We start from the raw sequence: 17315 nt of genomic DNA on the forward strand, positions 1-17315 counted from the left end.
GACAGGGCCAAACAGGAAGGATATAACCCCATCCACTTTGCCAAAGCACAGCCCCCACACCACTTGAGGGATATCTTCAACCACCAACTTACCATCCTGAGACAAGGCCGAGTATAGCCCACAAAGATCTCCGCCACGGCACAACCCAAGGGGGGGGCGCCAACCCAGACAGGAAGATCACATCAGTGACTCAACCCACTTAAGTGACCCACTCATGAGGTTGACCCACTCTGTCTGTGCGGGTGGACCATTTCAGTTTGCCCGTGATATGTAGGAACTTCAAACTTTCCACCTTCTCAACTACTGTCCCGTTGATGTGGATGGGGGGTGCTCCCTCTGTTATTTTCCTGACACCACACCCCGAGGGCCCTTACCTCCTCCCTATAGGCTGTCTCGTCGTTGTTGGTAATCAAGCCTACCACTGTAGTGTCGTCTGCAAACTTGATGATTGAGTTGGAGTTGTGCATGACCAACCAGTCATGGGTGAACAGGGACTACAGGAGAGGGCTGAGAACGCACCCTTGTGGGGCCCCAGTGTTGAGGATCAGCGGGGTGGAGATGTTGTTTCCTACCCTCACCACCTAGGGGCGGCCTGTCAAAGTCCAGGACCCAGTTGCACAGGGCGGGGAGAGTAAAGTGCATACATTTTCATACGGGTCCCCTGTGGGAACCAAACCCACAACACTGGTATTGCAAGTGCAATGCTCTACCAACTAAGTTGCATTGGACTGAGTCCCTTACAGCCAGGGGATCTAAGTCACCGCTTATGCCTGCAGGCGGCCCTGATTTGAACCAAAAACCTGGTTGCTTCTGCCAGGAGGCTGACATTTGTCCGCAAGTGGATCTTCCAGCAAGACAATAACCCTAAGCACACATGAAAATCCACAAAGAAATGGTTAATTGACCATAAAATCAACATTTTGCAACAGCCAGTCTCCGGACTTGAACACCTTTGAAAACCTGTGGTTTGAATTGAAGAGCTGATGAAGGTTTGGCGGAATGGTCTAAGATCACCCCCAAATCTCTTTCTCTGAACATTTTATTAGTATGAAATAATATCATCAATATCAAAATGCGTTTCTATTTACTCCTCAGATACTATAATATTTCTTAGGGAAAGAACTATGTTCAATAGGAAACCGAATTTAGCAGGTTCTTCTTGGCGCGCGCAAACATGGATTTCCAAGCCGGTGTCCTTGTACTAAAACTGTTATTTCTAATTTGTTATTCAAGTTACAAGCCTGAAACCTTGAACATAGACTACTGACACCCAGTGGTGCCATAGGAATTGCATCCTGGGAGCTAGAATTGAGTGTACTGGCCATTGGAAGAGCATGGCCTCTCTCCCCCCCAAAAAATCTGGTTGTTTCTTTGGATTTTCTCCTAACATATCTATTGTGTTATACTCTCCTACATTATTTTACCATTTCTAAAACTTCAAAGTGCCTTCCTTCCAATGGTACCAATTATATGCATATCTTGGCTTCAGGGCCTGAATAACAATAATACTTTGGGCACGTCATTCAGACAGGAAGTGGTGAAAAAAGGGGCCTAGCCTAATGACCCCTTAACTTATTCAACCATTTGTGCTACAGCCTGAATTGAAAATGTGTTAAATATCTCACCCATTTACACACACTAACCCATAATGAAAATGTGTTTTTGGAATTTTGGCAAATGTTTTGAAAATTAAGTACAGAAATATCAAATTTACATAAGTATCCGCTAGTCAATACATTTGTAGAATCACCTTTGGCAACGATTACAGCAGAGAGTCTTTCTGGGTATGTCTCTAAGAGCTTTGCACACCTGGATTGTACATGTTTGTATTTTTTATTTATTCTTCAGACTCTGTCATGTTGCTTGTTAATCATTGATAGACAGCCATTTTCAAGATGATTGAAGTCAAAACTGTAACTAGGCCACTCAAACATTCAATGCCGTCTTGGTAAGCAACTCCAGTGTATATTTGACGTTGTGTTTTAGGTTATTGTCCTGCTGAAAGGTGAATTTGTCTCCCAGAGTATTTTGGAAAGCAGACTGCACCAGATTTTCCTTTAGGATTTCGCCTGTGCTTAACTCGATTCCCTTTACTTTTATCCCCCAAAAAATCCTAGTCCTTGACGATGACAAGCATGCCCATAATATGATGCAGCCACCCCCATGCTTGAAAATATGAAGAGTGGTACTCAGTGATGTGTTGTGTTTGGCCCAAACATAACACTTTGTATTGAGGACATAAAGTTAATTTATTTCCTCTTTTTTTTTTTTTTTTTGCAAATAGGTGCAAGTTTTGGAATATTTTTTAGTTTTGTACAGGCTTCCTCCTTTTCACTCTGTCATTTAGATTAGTATTGTGTGGGGTAACTACAATGCTGTTGATCCATCCTCAGTTTTCTCCATTAAACTCTAACTGTTTTAAAGTCACCATTGGTCCCCATCTACCAATAGTTGCCCGAGGCATTGGAAAACCTCCCTGGTTGAATCTGGTCGAATCTGTGTTTTGAACTCACTGCTCAACTGAGGGACCTTACGGATAACCGCATGTGTAGGGTACAGGGATGAGGTAGTCATTCAAAAATCATGTTAAATACAATTACTCCACACAGTGAGTCCATGCCACTTATTATTTGACTTGTTAAGTACATTTTTACTCCTGAACTTATCTAGGCTTGCCATAACAAAGGGGTTGAATACTTATTGACTCAAGACATTTCAGCTTTTGGTTTTTAATTAATTAGTTAAAAATTCTAAAAACATCATTCCACTTTGACATTATGGGATAGTAGGCCAGTGAGTAGGCCAGTGACACAATTCAGTCTCAAACATCTTTTAGGACAGAGAACGGGCTCTGGTGCAATAGACCAACAGAAACCAACAGATAGCCAGTAGTCAAATATTTTCAACATTTCATCAGATGTTTTCACAAGCCTCATGCTTTTCATTTCATTGGATTATACAAGTGGTTTAGGTGATGGGTTGGGTGATCTGCATAATGAGAAATTAGGTTTCCAAAATTGAAACCGTGACCTGAAATAACCTGTGTACGCAATCATAATTGTTCTCCACTCCCTGCCTTCTACTCTTCTTTTCTCTCCACCACCCTCCCCATCCCCTTCTCTCCTGTAGCCCTGCATGAGGTCCTGTCTGCAGGCAGAGACTGTCTGGTGGCGGGGGACTCATGCTCCAGCGATGAGACCTGCAGCCCACGTCTGCGGACCCTGCGTCAGTGCGTGGCGGGCGACGGCAGCATGAAGCTGGGCCCCGGGGCCCGGAGCCAGTGCGCCAACGCCGTCTCAGCCCTGATTTCCAGCCCCCTGCATGGCTGCCAGTGCAAACGGGGCATGAAGAAGGAGAAGAACTGCCTCAGCATCTACTGGAGTCTCCATCAGTCTGTCATACACGGTGAGCAACTTAGCTCTGTCATTTGTATCGAATGGCGGCCATGTCCATTTATGTAACACAGGTTACAGATTTAACTCTCTACCCACAACACAATCTGGCTGATGCAGCTTAGTCATGATGCATGGCACACAGTCAGTCATCAGTCACCACACCTGGCGTCACCGTGTAACAAATTACTGAAGGTCCTTGGAGAGGGGGAGTATTTGCTGTATTAACCTGCAGGAGTCGTAATAAACAACTACAGGAAATGAACAATGTGCAAGTCCTGTTCATTCGCTCCAAAAGGATAGTGTCATTACTGTGTCATATAATGTGTCATTCTGTATCCCCTCAGGACTCAACCTGGTAGAGAGTTACCCTTACAAAGCTGTGGAGAGAGACTACGACTCCGTTCGTCTGGCCTCCATCACGGCTGGTAAGTACATGGACCTCGGTTTATTTTGATGTTACCGCAACCTTTTGACCATGAGAGGTTTCATGTTGAAAATAAACCACCATCTTTTAGGTCCCCCTGGAGGGCAGCCTTAGGCATAGAATAACCCACATTGTATCCTGGAGGCAGAGTTAAAAATTAATACAATTAGCATTATAAAAAATGTGGTTTTGCTTCCAAGCATCTCATTTACATCTGCTTTAACATTTTCATTTGCAGGAATATTACAGCTATTTTATATACATAATTTCTAGTCATGTCATTATTGTATTTTGGATAATTGGGTCCATTCAAATGGTGTGATTTTTATTTTCAGATGTGTTATGAAGGTAGTACAGAGGAACAATGAATACCCATCAATAATTATTTAGGTTTCTCAAGACGTTTACTACGTTTAAATGGCAATTTCCCTCAAGACTATGTCTGAATGTGTTGATTCACTTATAATGAGATTATTGTTTCATGCTTTGGAAATTCAAATTAGGATTGAATGTTCTAAATATGCTCTAACAATCAAATATATCTACCCATAACTTATATATTTGTTTGGTTATTTGAAGAGGTTAGGACTACAGTATGATGGTGTGCCTCCTCAGAGGAAAGAATCCAATGCATTCAAACAAAAAATACCACTAACCTTAGAAGAGAGGAACCTGATTATCTATCTGTATTGTTTCAACAATATATCACTGATGGGTGATATAGCCTTTTCCAAAAATGTTTTGCTTGGTCATTCTATTATTCTATGATACTGATTCCTGGTTCCTCCTATTCCTTGCACCAACAGACTCTGAGGCCAACGTGGCGACGGTGAACCGTTGCCTGGACGCAGCCAAGACGTGTAACGTTGACGACCTGTGCCAGAAGCTCCGCACAGAGTACGTATCTGCCTGCATCAAACCCTTGGCCAAGTCGGGCCTCTGCAACAAGGCCAAGTGTAATAAGGCCCTACGCCGGTTCTTTGATCGCGTCCCTCCAGCCTACACACATGAGCTGCTTTTCTGCCCTTGCACGGACATGGCGTGCGCCGAGCGACGCAGGCAAACCATTGTTCCCGGCTGCTCCTATGAGGGCTCAGACAAACCCAGCTGCCTCATACAGATGAGTATGTGCAAGGGTGACTATGTGTGCAGGTGAGTTAGAAGCTCTAATAACACAACATACTGTTAATGTGTAATGTACTGCACCTATTTACTTACTTTTCTCTTTTGGGACATAGGCCACAATGAGCTACTACCACTTTCTGTTTTAGCCAACATATTGTGACTCGCTCCCAGAGAGGTTGATCTCGGCCAGCTCATCTGACAGCCTTGTACACTCAGTGTAAGATGTATAACATTGACTCCCAAACGTATTTTCGCTTTTATCAAAAAACTGTTGTTCATATTTATTGTGAACCACCAACTCAACAAACCAATACTTCAACCCAGTCTTTAGTCAGGAGTCTCATGACCCAGACAGTACCAGCTGTGACCCACCAGTGGGGCCGTGACTGATAATTTGGGAACCACATCTGTATCAGGTCAGACAAACCGAACAAGCAATCAACAATGGTTCAATATTCTACCCCCAAGCTGTCCACCAAAATCATTTAGAACACCTCTGAGAGTCTGCTGGATAAACACATTAAATATTTTACACAGATAAAATGTAAGAGGGATTAAAGTTATTGCGATCTCTTGTCATGACCATTATTTCTCCTTCCCCCTTTCCTGCTCTGTGGCTGTACTAATGATTCTGGATTGTGGAAATAAATAAATAAATGCCCCTCACTGCAGTATGCCACATAGCCTTACACGTAAACTTAGCAAAAAAGAAACGTCATCTAACTGTCAACTGTTTCTTTTCAGCAAACTTAACATGTGTAAATACTTGTATGAACATAAGATTCAACAACTGAGAAATAAACTGAACAAGTTCCACAGACATGTGACTAACAGAAATGTAATAATGTGTCCCTGAACAGGGGGGAGGTCAAAAGTAACAGTCAGTATCTGGTGTGGCCACCAGCTGCATTAAGTACTGCAGTGCATCTCCTCCTCATGGACTGCACCAGATTTCCCAGTTCTTGCTGTGAGATGTTACCCCACTCTTCCACCAAGGCACCTGCAAGTTCCCAGACATTTCTGGGGGGGAATGGCTCTAGCCCTCACCCTCCGATCCAACAGGTCCCAGACGTGCTCAATGGGATTGAGATCTGGACTCTTTGCTGGCCATGGCAGAACACTTACATTCCTGTCTTTCAGGAAATCACACACAGAATGAGCAGTATGGCTGGTGGCATTGTCATGCTGCAGGGTCATGTCAGGATGTGCCTGCAGGAAGGGTACCACATGAGGGAGGAGGATGTCTTCCCTGTAACGCATAGCGTTGAGATTACCTGCAATGACGACAAGCTCAGTCCGATGATGCTGTGACACACCGCCCCAGACCATGACGGACCATTCACCTCCAAATCAATCCCGCTCCAGAGTACAGTCCTCCGTGTAACGCTCATTCCTTCGACAATAAACGCGAATCCGACTCATCAATGAAGAGCACTTTTTTGCCAGGCGACGTTGTTGCCTGTGATGTCTGGTGAGGACCTGCCTTACAACAGGCCTACAAGCCCTCAATCCAGCCTTTCTCAGCCTATTGCATTCCTGGTGTAACTCAGGCAGTTGTTGTTGCATCCTGTACCTGTCCCGCAGGTGTGATGTTCAGATGTACTGATCCTGTGCAGGTGTCATGCCTCCTTGCAGCATGCCTAAGGCACATTCAGGCAGATGAGCAGGGACCCTGGGCATCTTTCTTTTGGTGTTTTTTCAGAGTCCGTAGAAAGGCTTCTTTAGTGTTTTCATAACTGTGACATTAATTGCCTACCGTCTGTAAGCTGTTAATGTCTTAACGACCATTCCACAGGTGCATGTTCATTAATTGTTTATCATTGAAAAGTTATTTGGATTTTTACAAATGATCTTTGAAAGACAGGGTCCTGAAAAAGGGACGTTTTTTTTGCTGAGTTTACTAGTGCGGTACCAAATTCATAGCACAACCCTATCGTCCACCAGTGAAAATCATTTCATAAAACATTAATATTTTTTACTATTGTAATTTGTGTCCGGCCCTTGATCGCTACTAAACAGTGCTAGTTGTTTTGGATCTGTGTAGGTCCCGTCTGGCTCAGTTCCAGTACGACTGCAAACCAGCCGAGTCGTCTGCCAACAGCTGCAAGCAGGGGAACTATGGAGCCTGTCTACTTGCCTACACAGGCTTGATAGGTGGGTACAGAGCCTGAAAGAGCAACTTAAGAATGAGAACGGATTGGAGAAAGCAAAATGAGTGGAGGAGAGGGTAAATCGATGAATGGAGAACAGGAGAAAGAGAGAAAAGGAAGTATTTAACTAACCTAGTGTACTGAAAAAGGAGAAAGCAGTTAGAGGGGCAACGAGAGAAGGATGGAAAAGGTAAACTAATGAATAAAAAAACAAAGATTGTCAGGAAATATTTGATTTGAGGGAAATTAAAGTTACTATTTAAAGGAGCTACATGTAACAAGTTAACTATCACTGAAAGATGCTGATGTATGTACATACAAGGAAAAGCATTTGCCATTTGGAGGTGGAAATGCTACATTTAGCTTCTTTAATAGTGTAGGCCTAAAATAAATGAGTAGGATTTGAGTATATCCTATTTGCGAAGGTTTAAAGCAGTATGTACCCTGAGTATACAAAACATTAAGAACATGCTCTTTCCACAAGACTGACCAGGTGAATCCAGGTGAAAGCTATGATCACTTAATGCCACTTCAATCAGTGTAGATGAAGGGGAGGAGACAGGTTTAAGAAAGGATTTTTAGACAATTGATTCTAGAGACAATTTAGACATGGCTTGTGTATGTGTGCCATTCAGAGGGTGAATGGGCAAGACAAAAGATTGCAGTGGCTTTGTACAGGGTATTGTAGTATTTGACAGGTGCACCGGTTTGTGTCAAGAACTGCAACGCTGCAGGGTTTCCCGCGTGTATCAACAATGGTCCACCACCCAAAGGACATCCAGCCAACTTGACACAACTGTGGGAAGCATTGGCGTCAATATGGGCCATCATCCTTGTAGAGTCCATGTCCCAATGAACTGAGGCTGTTCCAAGGAAAAAAGGGGAGGGGGGAGGGGGGGGGGCAGCAGCTCTATATTAGGAAGGTGTTCCTAATGTTTGTTCAGTGTATGTACTACATACAGTTGAATTCGGAAGTTTACATACACCTTAGCCAATTACATTTAAACTTTGTTTTTCACAATTCTTGACATTAAATCATAGTAAAAATTCTCTGTCTTAGGTCAGTTAGGGTCACCACTTTTATTATAAGAATGTGAAATGTCAGAATAATAGTAGAGATTTATTTCAGCTTTTATTTCTTTCATCACATTCCCAGTGAGTCAGAAGTTTACATACACTCTATTTGTATTTGGTAGCATTGCCTTTAAATTGTTTAACTTGGGTCAAATGTTTTGGGTAGCCTTCCACAAGCTTCCCGCAATAAGTTGGGTGAATTTTGGCCCATTCCTCCTGACAGAGCTGGTGTAACTGAGTCAGATTTGTAGGCTTCCTTGCTCGCATACACTTTTTCAGTTCTGCCCACAAATTGTCTATAGGATCGAGGTCAGGGCTTTGTGATGGCCACTCCAATACCTTGACTTTGTTGTCCTTAAACCATTTTGCCACAACTATGGAAGTATGCTTGGGGTCATTGTTCATTTAGAAGACCCATTTGCGACCAAGCTTTAACTTCCTGACTGATGTCTTGAGATGTTGCTTCAATATATCCACATAATTTTCCTGCCTCATGATGCCATGTATTTTGTGAATTGCACCAGTCCCTCCTGCAGCAAAGCACCCCCACAACATGATGCTACCACACCCGTGCATTACAGTTGGGATGGCATTCTTCAGCTTGCAAGCCTCCCCTTTTTCCTCCAAACATAACGATGGTCATTACTGCCAAAACAGTTATATTTTTGTTTCATCAGACCAGAGGACATTTATCCAAAAAGTACGATCTTTGTCCCTGTGTGCAGTTGCAAACCATAGTCTGGCTTTTTTTATGGCGGTTTTGGAGCAGTGGCATCTTCCTTGCTGAGTGGCCTTTCAGCTTATGTCGATGTAGGACTCGTTTTACTGTGGATATAGATAATTTTGTACCTGTTTCTGACAGCATCTTTACAAGGTCCTTTGCTGTTGTTCTGGGATTGATTTGCACGTTTCGCACCAAAGTACGTTCATCTCTAGGTGACAGAACGCGCCTGCTTCCTGAGCGGTATGACGGCTGCGTGGTCCCATGGTGTTTATACTTGTGTACTATTGTTTGTACAGATGAACGTGGTACCTTCAGGCGTTTGGAAATTGCTCCCAAGGATGAACCAGACTTGTGGAGGTCTACAATTGTTTTTCTGAGGTCTTGGCTGATTTTCTTTTGATTTTCCCACCATGTCAAGCAAAGAGGCACTGAGTTTGAAGGTAGGCCTTGAAATACATTCACAGGTACACCCCCAATTGACTCAAATTATGTCAATTAGCCTAACAGAAGCTTCTAAAGCCATGACATAATTTTCTGGAATTTTCCAAGCTGTTTAAAGGCAGTCAACTTAGTGTATGTCAACTTCTGACTCACTGGAATTGTGAAACAGTGAAATCTGTCTGTAAACAACAAAAATTACTTGTCCTGCACAAAGTAGATGTCCTAACCGACCTGCCGAAACTACAGTTTGTTAATAAGAAGAAATTTGTGGAGTAGTTGAAAAACTAGTTTTTAATGACTCCAACTTAAGTGCATGAAAACTTCCGACTTCAACTGTATGTCCTAATATGCCGTACACATAAGGACCTCTGAAGGCAGAGTCTGAAGTGTAAAGGCTGTTATTACACTTTGAGAAGTGTCTTTGATGAAATGTAGACTTTGATTTATGCACTCGCTCAAAGATTGGCCATTTTTCTTTCATGCTCTCAAAAAAAGAGCACAAGTGACCTAATACATTTCAAGAGTTCTGTGGTGCCCTTCAGCAAACAAACAATTGGCATTTTCATTCCTGGTCTGTATTTATTAAGCACTTAAACTCTCCATTCCATTTCAAAACTTGGGCGAGAAATGGCACACAAACACTTCCAACCATTTTCAAAGAAAGCGCAAATGAAAGTGTCTGACTCCATAAAAACGAACAACAGACAGCTGGCAAGAATTACCCTCAACACACTTGTACTCATAGCTGCATTTTTGCTCATTTCTTGAATAACATCCCCACTCACATTGTGCGATTGAACAGTGAATTGCAAACAAGGTTCATAAATGTTTTACGTTGCATAACAGTCCTATAACAACAGGTCTTTCGAGGGAATGAATATTTGATACTAAACTGAGAACATATTGTTTCTGCAGGCAGTTCGATAACTCCCAACTATGTGGATAACTCCACATCTAGCGTGGCCCCATGGTGCTCCTGCTCTGCCAGCGGAAACCAGAGAGTAGAGTGCTCCGACTTCCTGGAATACTTCACCAACAACGTCTGTCTCAGTGAGTGGCTCCCATCAAGTCATCACAAAAAGCAGTCTCCAGTGACTTAGCCTGCATCCCAAATGGCCTAGTTTTGACTAGGTTCCATAAGGCTCTGGTCAAGAGTAATGCACTATTTAGGGAATATTTGGGATATAGCCTTAGTGTAGGGTTGTGTTCACTAGGCACGCGATGGAGGAAAACGGCCCAAGGTACTTTCTGAACTATTGGAAACATTTTGAAACCTTTTGCTATGGTATCCCTAATGAGCATGTTACACTACCCAGGTTTACAGGGGAGAAGAACAAGAGCAACATCTTCTTGTATCTCAAGATGCCCTATTTCTATAAAATATTGTTCTGTATATTCCAATGGTAAAATATATGGGACGATTTACTCCATGAGTTCTGGGGATTTTGCCTTTAGTTTTTTTGTAATGTCTCTCATATGCTGTCTCCCTTTGAGGAATGATTTATCCAACTTCTCAAAAGCAACACTTTGGTTTTCCATTACAATAATTGGTCTACATAACAATGCTTTTGCAATTATTCTACAAAAAACCTTCACAGAGCTCCCATTGAAGCCAAGCATAATTTGATTTGTCTAATCTGTTGGATTAAATGCAGCTTTTCTCTTATTTCCAAATGTTATTTATTGGATGTTACTCCTCGTTCATCCTAGCCTATTTGCATTGAATACCTGTGCCAAAGGACTACAGCAAATTGGGCTCACAAGGAGAAGTAATTTGACTAGGGGAAAATTTGATACAATGAGGCAGATATGTCCCACAGCAGTTAGTCACCTGTAGGCTCAATAGCAGTGAACTATTGTGTTAAATAGTTATCCCCTCTGTGGGAAAATGACCAGTCAGAGTATAATCTTGTGATTTTTCATTCTCTTTCTTCCTTTCACTCTCTCGCTCCTCTCTCTTTCACCCCTCTCGGGCTCTCTCTCTCTCATATTAATCATCCCCTTCATGCCGTATCCTTGGTAATTCCACCTGGGTGTTCAGTGCATTTCCTTTTCACTCAGGAAAGAGAATCACAGGGCTAACCTAAAGTAATAACATATTTATTAATTCACCCCATCTTATTGGTTTATGCATAAATTCCCGTTTCAACAGTTGATGTAAATATTAGCTGATAATATGCAACTTGTATAGAGTTCCTTATGGAGACCATTTGTGTAGATTACAGACTTAACCCATAATAGCATAGTAATGTTATTACATGTAATGATTGTGTAATATGTTGGGAGACAAGCTAGTTTAACCTTCTGATGGTTTAAGCAAATGTGTGATATGTTCATGATCCATCTATAAGATGAAGAGTGCCTTCAACCACATGACCCAGACGTTCATTTTTGGCTTTATTTTAGGAGCTTCATGCATCATTGTGGGTGACTCACTCACCATGACGGTTATCCATTTCTATTCCAATATTGCGCATGCCCTTTCTAATAATTAATCATCCTTATTATTGACTTTGCTACAGTGTTTTCATCTGACCTGTTTAAACAGATAGGGGCTATCTTCCTCCCGGGTAAATCTAGTGCCATCAGATAGCAACCTGTCCTGTGGCCTCTCCTCTCCATGACAAAAAAGGACACAGTGCGAGGTCTCAGACTTGTTTGGCCGATGCCACTAGTCTGTGAGCTAATGAGAGGATGTGGAGAGGCAGGTGCAGGTGCAGTTGGGGAAACATGAAGAGAATACTGAGTATTTTTTTTCTCCACCGAGCAAATCCAAATTGGTCCGAGCCGCTCAGGCAGAGTCCTGTGCAGTAATTGAATGTGGGCGTGATTATAAATTCATTAAGACGTATCAGGTCCATTTCAGGAGCCTCAGGTTAATTGTCTCCTCTTCTCACACTGTGCCTTTTCTCATCTTGTGAAACAGGGAATGCCCTCCTGGCGTTTGGGAGAGGGACAGACGTGATGCCCACGTCCAGCGAATCGAGACACCTCAGCCCAGCCACTGGCAGAGAGAGCCATGCCATCAACCCTCTGACTGCTACTGTGGAGACCACACGGAACAGTCCGGAATCAATTATTCCAACACAGGTGTGGTGATTGTTTTGTTGATTGTTTCATCAGGGTCAGAGAAAATGGAATATTATAGTTTTTCAGTTGTTTGTACAGCATTTCATCTAAAGAAAGAGTTGCCAGGAGTTGATACCTTTGCCAGTTAAGTTCAGGGAGGTTATATTTGCATATTTAGAGGACTCCCACCCGATCACCTTTGACACATCGTTTTGAAATTTCTGAATGATAATGCATAACTTAGTTTTGGCCCTCGGCAGTGAATAATACCTACCTAGTTATGTTATGTTTCAGGCTAACCATGTGGGGCTACAATGTTTTTTGTCACATTGATCTCTCTTTCTCACCCTTTTAGGCCAGCGGAAACGACCGATTGTGGAGAGATTCTACCCTCCCGTCAGATGGGCTCCCAAACTCTGCCCCCGCACTTGGCCTACTGCCTCCAACTTCCTTTACTGGTCTTTTGGTCCTACCTCTGGTCTTATATGGTCACTAAATGAGGAAGCACTGCCAAGGACCACCCATAAAGCAGGAGTATTTGTTCACAAATTCTGGATACATTTTTGTCTTTAGCATTTAAGGCTACTCCGTCTCCTAAACATATACAGCATAGTCCTTTTCCTATTTTTTGTGTGAGTGGTTCTGTTGCACTTGCAAGTCCCTTAGGTGTACGACTTGGAGAGACTGAGACAGATTGGTTTCAATCTGTATACTTGTACATTGTTATCGCTTCGAGTCAAGATGAAAGTACTTTTTAGTGGACTAACCTACCATCCAGCTATCCAAGCACATCCAAGCACAGGACTAAATTCTACAAATGCCATCGGGAACTGCACGGTTATTCTTTAAGATCTATATATAAACGGAAAGCTCACGAGAAACGGACTCTAGTGAACTGTCTTTATTTTGTACTCAACTGCACAAACTGATTGGAAAAGACCCTTGCGGATATAAGGGCTTTAATACCGCTCTCTTCGACTTGACTGAAGGAGGAACATTGTTTCTGATTAATACTGGAATGGTAGAGATGGACAATGGAGCTACGGCTTATTCATCCATTCTGGACAAATACACTGACTCTGATCATTCCAAGTGCTGTCGGCTGCAAGAGATGTGGAAACTTTAGAATACGTAGGATAGCTCTGACCTAATGATTATCATGCACGTGGTGAAGATTGGGCTCTTTGTCATGCTGTCATCGCCAGTTCATTTGTTCTCGCTAATGCTTAGCTAAGTGTTCATTATAAAATTCTCAAAGGGTATCTGAATTAGTATGCCATATAGGAACAAGGGCTTGTGTCTCAACATTTTGGGCAATATTGAACCCTTTTATCACTACCGAGCCTAGCCAAGACAGGCCGCAATGCCCTCGGGCGGCAGGGTAGCCTAGTGGTTAGAGCGTTGGACTAGTAACCGGAAGGTTGCAAGTTCAAATCCCCGAGCTGACAAGGTCGTTCTGCCCCTGAACAGGCAGTTAACCCACTGTTCCTAGGCCGTCATTGAAAATAAGAATTTGTTCTTAACTGACTTGCCTAGAGGTAAAATATAAAAAATACACATCAACCATAGTTGCTGGAATGCACAATGTGAAAATAAAATATCAGAGACAATAGCAGAATACAGTACAGTTCGTACAGTAGAAAGCGTATATGTGACCTGTTCATGGTAAGATGGTCATGAATGATGCGATGTTCAATGGGGGAAGACAATGGGTTTCTGACGACATAATATAGAGTTGGCTGGGTTTACTGTGCATTGGCAGGACAGATAAGCTACTTCTGGTAAGACGAGGGGTGGGGGTGTGTGTATTTGTCAATAACAGCTGGTGGGCAATGTCTAATATTAAAGAAGTCTTGAGGTGGGGTACCTCATGATAAGCTGTAGACCACACTGTAGACCACACTATCTACCAAGAGAGTTCTTATCTATAGTATTCATAGTCATGTATTTACCACCACACACCGATGCTGGCACTAAGACTGCACTCCACGAGCTAAAAGCAAACAAGACGCTCCTAGTGGCCGGGGACTTTAATGCAGGCAAACTTAAATAATGTTTTACCTCAAATCTAGGCAACCTTTACTTCACACACAGAGACACATACAAAGCTCTCCCTCGCCCTCCATTTGGCAAATCTGACTATAATTTTATCCTCCTGATTCCTGCTTACAAGCAAAAACGAAATCAGGAAGTACCAGTGACTCGCTCAATACAGAAGTGGTCAGATGACACGGATACTACGCTACAGGACTATTTTGCTAGCACACACTGGAATATGTTCAGCCGATGTGTGCAAGACCTTTAAACAGGTCAACATTCACAAAGCCACGTGGCCGGATGGATTACCAGGACTTGTACTCCTGGTACACGTCCTGTCAAGTGTCTTCCCTGACATTTTCAACCTCTGCCTGACCCAGTCTGTAATATAGCATGTTTCAAGCAGAACACCATAGTCCCTGTGCCAAAGGAAGCGAAGGTAACCTGCTTAAATGATTTCCCTCCCCGTAGCACTCATATAGCCATGAAGTGCTTTGAAAGGTGGATAATTGCTCACATCAACACCATCATCCCGGAAACACTAGACCCACAACAATTTGCATACCGCCCCAATAGATCCACAGACGACACGATCTCAATCGCACTCCACACTGCCCATTCCCACCTGGACAAAAGGAACACCTATGTGAGAATGCAGTTCATTGACTACAGCTCAGCGTTCAACACCATAGTGCCCACGAATCTCATCACTAAGCTAATTACCCTGGGACTAAACACCTCCCTCTGCAACTGGATCCTGGACTTTTTGACGGGCCGTCCCCAGGTGGTAAGCTTAGGCAACAACACGTCTGCCATGCTCATCCTCAACACTGAGGCCCCTCATGGGTGCGTGCTTAGTTCCCTCTTATACTCCCTGTTCACCCATGACTGTGTGGCCAAACACGACTCCAACACCATCATTAAGTTTGCTGACGACACAACAGTGATGGGCCTGATTACCGACAACGATGAGACAGCCTATAGGGAGGAGGTCAAAGACCTGGCAGTGTGGTGCCAATACAACAACATCTCCCTCAATGTAAGCAAGACAAAGGAGCTGAACGTGGACTACAGGAAAAGGTGACCCGAACAGGCCCCCATTAACATTGACGTGGCTGTAGTGGAGCGGGTCGAGAGTTTCAAGTCGTTGGTGTCCACATCACCAACAAACTATCATGGTCCAAACACACCAAGACTGTGGTGAAGAAGGCACGACAACACCTTTTCCACCTTTAAGAGACCAAAAATATTTGGCATTGGTTCCTAGATCCTCAAAAAGTTCATCCTGACCGGTTGCATCACCACCTATAATAGCAACTGCTCGGCTGTAAGGAGCTACAGAGGGTACATCACTGGGGCCAAGCTTCTTGCCATCCAGGACCTATATAATAGACGGTGTCAAAGGAAGGCCCAAAAAATTGTCAAAGACTCCAGTCAACCAAGTCATAGACTGTGCGCTCCGCTACCGCACGGCAAGCGGTACCGGAGAACCAAGTCTAGGACCAAAAGGCTCCTGAACCCGCCTGCCTGACCACTCTGCCTGTTCTGACTCTGAACCCGCCTGCCTGACCACTCTGCCTGTTCTGACTCTGAACCCGCCTGCCTGACCACTCTGCCTGTTCTGACTACCAGCCTGACTACCAGCCTCTTGTACTGTTTTTGGACTCGGATCTGGTTTCTGACCCCTGCCTGGCCTGACCTCGAAACTGCCTATCACCTGGTAATGTTTGGACTCTGACCTGGTTTATGAACTCTTGCCTGTCTCCGACCTGTCTTTGCCTACTCCCTTTGTTATAATAAACATCAGAGCTCTACCATCTGCCTCCTGTGTCTGTATTTGGGTCTCGCCTTCTGCCCTTATACCTGTACCCCCCGCACATTGACTCGGTACAGGTACCTCCTGTATATAGCCTCGTTAATGTTATTTTAAGTGTTACTTTTTAGTATTTTTTACTTTAGTTTATTTAGTAAATATTTTCTTAACTCTTTCTTGAACTGCGTTGTCGGTTAAGGACTTGTAAGCATTTCACAGTAAGGTCTACCTGTCTACCTGTTGTCTACCTGTTGTATTGGCGCATGTGACAAATACAATTTGATTATGATGTTCATAGCAGATTTCTATCCCTTTTTACTGAGTACAGTAATGTGTGTATTTGTTAAGTCTAGTCTGGACGCAATTAATAGCTTGATTAATTAAAGTAGAAATGTTGATGTTTTATCGGGCACAGAATATGCAAAGAATGACAACTAAGCATTTTGTACATTTCAATAATGGAACGGCCTTGTAGAGGGCTATGATTAGAAAATTAAAAGAGTGAAGTAGCTGTGGGGTAAAGTTAGTCAGGTGAATCCAAGCTGTTTCCCTCTCAAAAATAACAGTCTGGTGGCTAGTTCGTCTCTGGAAAAATGAGTTGGCAATGAGGGAGTGGGTTGGCAGTGTGTATTACTACTGTAAGTCAGGATACCAATGCGAGATTTTGCCAAGGGTATCGGTGGTTAAATCACTCAAAAGGCAGTATTATGGGGAAAACCCTTGTTTGTATTCGTAGGCCTACTTTGATGATGTGGAACGGATAGCAGCAATCAGTATGAACACTCAGAGTGCGACTATACTCAACTCATCACATGACTGACTGCTTTAAATTTTCATACACAAAGTTCTGTGAGAAAAACATGAAATTGGTCCATATGGCTTACCTCAAATGGTACCTGGCTACAATTGTATTAAATTGAATTTGTACAACAGAAAAAAGTTTCTCTCTCGCTCTCTCAAATATAATTATGCTGACCTTTCATTGTGGTGTATCATGCCATGCATGCATAACACACCACAAAATAGAACAATGGTGTGACTATGATTCTGGATGTGGTTGATA

General features: G+C 43.1%; 1 protein-coding gene across 1 annotated transcript in view; it reads left to right on the forward strand.

Annotated features, from left to right (window-relative positions):
- LOC110537871 (GDNF family receptor alpha-4-like) overlaps positions 1-14226 on the forward strand; it is a 53678-nt gene extending 39452 nt beyond the window's left edge. The window contains exons 4-10 of the mRNA XM_036939515.1: positions 3095-3405; positions 3740-3820; positions 4626-4971; positions 6989-7098; positions 10249-10383; positions 12260-12423; positions 12758-14226. Of these exons, the coding sequence (XP_036795410.1) occupies positions 3095-3405; positions 3740-3820; positions 4626-4971; positions 6989-7098; positions 10249-10383; positions 12260-12423; positions 12758-12898 (1288 nt within the window). The 3' untranslated portion in view covers positions 12899-14226. The remainder of the gene's footprint in view (positions 1-3094; positions 3406-3739; positions 3821-4625; positions 4972-6988; positions 7099-10248; positions 10384-12259; positions 12424-12757) is intronic.
- The last annotated feature ends 3089 nt before the right edge of the window (positions 14227-17315 follow it).

This window comes from Oncorhynchus mykiss, chromosome 12 (genome assembly GCF_013265735.2).
Source record: "Oncorhynchus mykiss isolate Arlee chromosome 12, USDA_OmykA_1.1, whole genome shotgun sequence".
NCBI lineage: Eukaryota > Metazoa > Chordata > Actinopteri > Salmoniformes > Salmonidae > Oncorhynchus > Oncorhynchus mykiss.